At 54.8% G+C, this 6,110-nt stretch overlaps 1 protein-coding gene across 1 annotated transcript; it reads left to right on the top strand.

Annotated features, from left to right (window-relative positions):
• The first annotated feature begins 617 nt into the window (after positions 1-617).
• On the top strand, positions 618-5,566 carry PROK1 (prokineticin 1). Its single transcript, XM_052637977.1, has 3 exons — positions 618-689; positions 3,620-3,745; positions 5,447-5,566. The coding sequence occupies exons 1-3, from the start codon at positions 618-620 to the stop codon at positions 5,564-5,566; spliced, it is 318 nt and encodes a 105-aa protein (XP_052493937.1).
• The last annotated feature ends 544 nt before the right edge of the window (positions 5,567-6,110 follow it).

Below are 6,110 nucleotides of genomic sequence, written 5' to 3'. Positions count from 1 at the left end.
TATCATTATTACATCAGCCCCACCTCAGATCATCAAGCATTAGATCCTGGAGATTGGGGACCCCTGTTCTAGGGGACCAAGGACACTGCCTTCTCACTGTGTTGTCTCAGCCCCTCACTCCGACAGCAGTGCTGAGCCAACAGGAAGAGCCCAGATCATTCTTGTTGGCTTGAGTGTGAAGGAGCTGGTGATCCCGGGTTTGGTGCAGGGAGGAGTGAGTGGTGATGTTGCTAATCCCTTGATTTATTGCCAAAGCCTTCCCCTGGCCCCAAGCAGAACAGAAGGACACCCCAGAGGCGACAAGGACTGTGGGGTGCGATGCATGGAGCTGACTGGATTGTTGCGTCCTGAGAGTCAGAGTGACTGTCACTGCTGCCGATGGTTCATCTTTATTGGTTTCGATGGTGATTCAATGTCATTTGGGATTCAGGTCTCATCTCCATCTCTGAGATCATCTGAATAACAGTGTCATGGGCAAGAGTGGAGACAAAGCATCCACAGGCAGCCTGGATCGGACACTATAAATCTCAGAGGAGAGCCTGGCCTTCCGAGCTGGCAGGTTTGAGGCGGAGCGGAGGCAACGGAGCTGGCAGTGGTTGCCTCCACCCCAACTGACCATGAGAGGCGCCGCGCGAGTCTCAGTGATACTCCTCTTGGTGACCGCGTCCGACTGTGCCGTGATCACCGGGGTAAGTCGTCCAACATTCTCTCTGCCCTGGATTTGGGGAGGATGTCAGGGTCTGCATGGGACAGGACCCAGGAACCACACAGGAGGCAAACCAAGGGCATGGGAGCCAGTTCCAGACCACACTTCTGAGAGGCATCTCACAGGGTTTTCATGTTAGTTAGACCTCGATAAAGGGGACCTGCTTCAGAGAAACTGTGTAAATCAAATTCTGCTTTCAATAAATGAGGAGAGCATTGCAAATTCTGAAGTTTGGACCTTTGGTCAAAAGAAGATTTTTGAGTAATAAAGAATCTTTTATAAAGTGGATTAGCACTAATTTATCTTTGGTGTAAATTTTAGTTTTCATGCATGGTTTGGTTCACATGTCAAGTGTAATTTTCATAGCAAGTTGACTTAATTAAAGGCTGTGACCTTATTTAGCTTCTGTTGGGTATGTTTAATCTCTGCTTTCTCTACTCTTAAGAAAGTCGATTTTGAAACTCTTTCTTTCCCTGTGCAGTTTATATGTTTTAACTCTGTGCCCAGTTGATAGGAATAAAGGTGATGCCAACAATTGGCTAAGTGACCCAGAAACAAGTGTTGGATAACAAGCAGAAATCCAGCCCCACTGTGGGTGCAGGCACATTGTAGTATTCAAGACACCCCAATAGTGGTTCTCCCTCAGAAGTTTGACTTCCCCTGGACCCACCCTCTCATGGGCACAGGTTGTGTGATGGTGATGGGACCATTCTTATAAAAACAGAAAGTAATGACTGACCTGGGAGGTTTCTAGATAAAAAGCCACTAGAACAATAAAAAAGAGACATTCACTTTTGTTTCAACTTCCTCCAGCTTTTTACACAGAAAATGGAAATGTAGAGAAGGCCAAACCATTCCTGGAACTGGATTAACTGTAACGTTCACAGAAAGCGAAGTCTCTTTCTTCTCCCTTTAGAGGAAAAAGACTGAGTTTCAAAGCAGAACAAACATCAAAGGCAAGCCGATGCTTTTGGGACCCAAACCATAAATACAACTGTCAGGACAGAATTGCACCTAATGAATGTGAACTACAGAAGGCTGCCCTCCTCTCGTGCAGCTTGAAGGTTGGGAGGGTGAGAGCAGAGGGTAGAAGCCCTGGTTACCCCATCAGGCAGCAGGTTGACCCTGAGTCTGGCCCAGAAGCAGGTCTGGCAGGAGGGAGGGCTTAGAGATGGGAAAATGTCTTCCTAGAAGAGCCTCCAAGCTGAACCTTGGGAAAACAGAGAAGAGGGCCACGCAGAGCAGACCCGACTGCGAGTAGCCAGAGTGGTTAGAGTGGCTCCCTCTGCACTCCGAGCCCTGCTGCTGCCCCGTCTGACTCTCAGAAAGAGGCTGGGTTCTACATCCCCGCAGTGCCCTGCTCCCTAGACCCCGACTGTCCCAAATTCAGTCCTGGAGGGGCCCTCCTCCCAGGCGGGACAGTGATGCCACACCTCTGTGGCAGAAGAGTCAGGTGGAGTCCACTCAGCGCTGACCCTGAGCTTTCAGGGACCGGCTGACTAGGTTGGAGACCAGATAACTGCCCCCTGCACCTCCTCGGAGTGTCGAGCAGCCTCAACATGCCCCACTTTACTGCAGTGCCCCACAAGGCAGCCAGAGGGCGCTCCACGGCCCAGTAGAGAAGAAGTGAAGTGAAAGCTGCTCAGTGGTGTCCGACTCTTTGCGACTCCGTGGGCTATATGGTCCATGGAATTCTCCAGGCCAGTATACTGGAGTGGGTAGCCTTTCTCTTCTCCAGGGGGAATCTTCCCAGCTCAGGGATTGAACCCAGGTCTCCCCATTGCAGGCGGATTCTTTACCACCTGAGCAACAAGGGAAGCCCAATGGAAAAGGGCCAACCCAAACCCAGCTCCCAGCTTCAGCTCAGAGAAGCCACAGATCTCTGAAATGGGAAGGTGGGGTGCTTCAACAAGGTGGCCTCTCCTGAGTCTGGAGAAGTTTAGTTCTGTTTTCCTTAATGTAGGCTTTTGCTTAAAGCAGGTTTGTGTGGGTCTTCCCTGGTGGCTCAGATGGTAAAGAATCTGCCTGCAATTCGGGAGACCCGGGGTTCAGTCCCTGGGTTGGAAAGATCCCCTGGAGATGGGAAAGCCAACCGACTCCAGTACTCTTGCCTGGAGAATTCCATGGACAGAAGAGCCTGGCAGTCTACAGTCCATGGGGATGCAAAGAGTCAGACACAACTGAGCTATGAAAACACACATAGATGGCACCTTTCAGAAACCAGGCAGGGCCACTCAGCCCCTGCTCTGGGAGCCCAACCCAGAGGAGTCCATGCTAGAGGAGTTACTATTATTAACCCATTCTACTGGTAGTAAACTGAGGCACAGAGAGGCTAAATAACTTGCCAATTGTCACATAGGGGCCAGGCAGGCCAGCAGAGACGCCCTGGGGGGAAATACCTATCGGGGGGTGCTGGCCCCTCAGATGAGACTGGGTTTCCAGGGAGGACTGAGGGGGCCGTGGTGGGGAGGAGAGGCACCAGCCCCGAGTACTGCTGGGTGAGGGCTGGAGGGTCCCTGTCCACAGAAACTTGACACGGACCACCCTGGGGTGCAGGCCATTGGGACCCTCCCCCTCGAAGAATTCGAGCTAACTCAATCTCATTAGCACCCACTGAGCACCTCCTGGTGCTAGAAAAGCTCTGTCTCCTAAGCTCCAGCCTTGTCAGAGGAGAGCCTCCCCACCGAGTGGCTACAGAGGAGCTCAGAGGGCTCTCAGATCCAAGTCTGCTTCCCTGCTGAGCCCTGAGTTTCCTGCCTCGGCAGGGGCAGGGGTGGCCCCCGGTGTCCCGGGGGCTGGGGCCTGGGTACCGCTCCCAGCACCCCTCTGAAGGGTTTTTGTATGTACTTTCCCATCTGGTTTCTCTGGGGTGGTGCTCACGGGCACTAACGGCCCTTTGTCTTTCCCCTGCAGGCCTGCGAGCGGGATATCCAGTGCAGGGCGGGCACCTGCTGTGCGGTCAGCCTGTGGCTGCGTGGGCTGCGGGTGTGCACCCCACTGGGGCGGGCAGGAGAGGAGTGCCACCCCGGCAGCCACAAGGTACTGCTCACATTGGCTCAAGGCACAAGGCGCTAGACCAGTGTTCCGACTCCAGTCTAGGGATTTCTTGCCACCTCCTTACTTTGGGGGTGGTTGGGGTACAGTGGGGTCCTAATCACACAGCCTGTTAGACCTGGAGGCTGTTCCTCATTTGCTGAAGGTCCTGGGTCTCAGTTACCTCATGCATACAGAGAGGGGAGTAGACTGACACCCCTAAAGTTTCTGACCTGATAAATTCAGATTCTGAGAGTCTCCTGAATGCCCTTTACTGCACAGGGTTCTTCCCTCCGGACGTCCTAGGTAGCTCAGTGGTAAAGAATCCGTCTGCAATGCAGGAGACGAAGGAGATACAGGTTCGATCCCTGGGTTGGGAAGATCTGCTGGAGAAGGGAATGGCAACCCACTCCAGTATTCTTGCCTGGAGAATCCTGTGGACAAAGGAGAACGGCAGGCTACAAGCCGTGGGGTGGCAAAGTGCTGGACACGACTGAGTGAGCACGCACACACACTCTCCCCTCAAGAACACAACGCAGTAAGACTGTGAAGTGGGCTCCCACCCAGAGCCCGAGTGTGAGGGGGCGTGCAGGGTGAGGTTGGCCAGGCCCCCAGGGCATACACTTTAAGGAGACTCACTCCTCTGTGCCCTAGGCATCCAGCACCCACTCTGCTTCCTGAGGAGCCCCCAGCCCAGAGACCACAGAACGACCCCATGGCCTTTTTTTCTGTCAGGTGGCTGCAGCAGCACCTGTGGGCTTGCGCCCCCTTCCCTGGGCTTTCTGTGGCCAAGATGCCCTGCAAGCCCTTCTGGGGAGCACGCCTGCACCCAGGAGCATCCTCCCACCATGATCCTCCCTGGCAGCCCTCCTAGGCGTGAGGAGGCTGAGCTGGGGAGGGAGACAGAGCAGAGTCCCTGTAGCCTTGGGGTATTCCCAAAGCAGGCAGCAGAGGCAATACACCGAGTGCTTACCACGTGCCAACCTTCATCCTAAGTGATGTTTTTGCACATTTAAACCTCTTTATCATGAAAACCTATTTACAACCATATGTGGTAGCCACTATTATTAACTCCTTTTACGGATAATAAATTGAAGCACAGAGAGGCTAAATAACTTGCCAGTTGTCACACAGCTGGGAATTGGCAGACCTAATTTGAGCCCAGGCTGTGCGACTTATCTATACTCCTAACCCCTCCTACTCACCCTCCTTGAGGAACCCTCAGTGGCTCAGCCTTCCTGTGGGTGTGAGTCACCCGGCAGGGACCCTGTCCTGTGCAGCCACCTCCTCGACACCCACATAGGGTGGAGAGTGTAATGGCTGAGCTACAACTGATATTCAATCACCGGTGTGGGTGTGAATTTGTGAGAGTGGGTGTGCTGGGTCAGCGGGGGGACCCCGGTGGGTGGTGTGGGGGCTCGTGGAGTTTGGGGGATAGGCGGGTGGGCCATATTGCGCAGTGGCTGATCAGTGTCAGAGCTAGACTGCCTGAGGTCAAACCCTGGCTCCTCCACAAACTGGCTGTGTGGCCTTGGCATGTTACTTAACCTCTCTGTGCCTCAGTTTCCTCCTCTATAAAAGCCATTATTGTGGTGCTGGGGTGCAGGCGATGAGACATTTCAGCCAGGGCTGGGCCGGCCAGAGGCTCCCCCCGGGGGCCCGCCTCCCTTTGGTGAACGTGGCGTCTCCTCTCCTCTCTCTCCCCAGGTCCCCTTCTTCAGAAAGCGGCAGCACCATGCCTGCCCCTGCCTGCCCAACCTGCTATGTTCCCGTGGCCTGGACGGCAGGTACCGTTGCTCCACCGACTTGAAGAACATCAACTTTTAGGAGTGTCTGGTCTCAGGACACCCACCAGGGGTCCCGGGCCTCTTTCTGAGCACAGCCTGTGGTGGTCTCCCTTGGACTTTTATTTCTGCTGAAAGGCCCAGCCCCACATCCCCTCTGCTGTCCCACTCCCTGCACTGCTGACCTACGCCCTTGCTCCCCTGCCCACATATGTGCACCGACGCAGACACACGTCACAGGGTTTTACGGTCTGCCCGGCCGGGCTGTGGGGTCCTGGCAGGTGGCTGTGGTCCTGGAGGAAGCCCGGGTGCACTGCTCAGGGGTGGTGAGTAACAGGGACGTACTCCTTCCTTGTGTCTCTCCCTGCCCGGCCCTTCCTCCACCACAGGTGAACCGTCCTCCCTGGGCCCTGCCGCTCCCCTCCGGCAGGTGCACTTCTGCCTGCATCAGTGAGCTCGTGCAAAGTATGGGGCCCCAAGAGGTCAGTCGGCCTCCACACGGCTGCTGTGGGTTCAGCCTGTGGCCAGCCCGCTGGGTCAGAACTGCAGGCCTCCCATGCCCCTCCCAGCACGTTACCAGTTCACAG

The sequence above is a fragment of the Budorcas taxicolor genome, chromosome 3, assembly GCF_023091745.1.
Source record: "Budorcas taxicolor isolate Tak-1 chromosome 3, Takin1.1, whole genome shotgun sequence".
Lineage (NCBI taxonomy): Eukaryota > Metazoa > Chordata > Mammalia > Artiodactyla > Bovidae > Budorcas > Budorcas taxicolor.
Note: the sequence above shows the minus strand (reverse complement) of the source record. Positions and strands in the feature narration are given on the sequence as shown.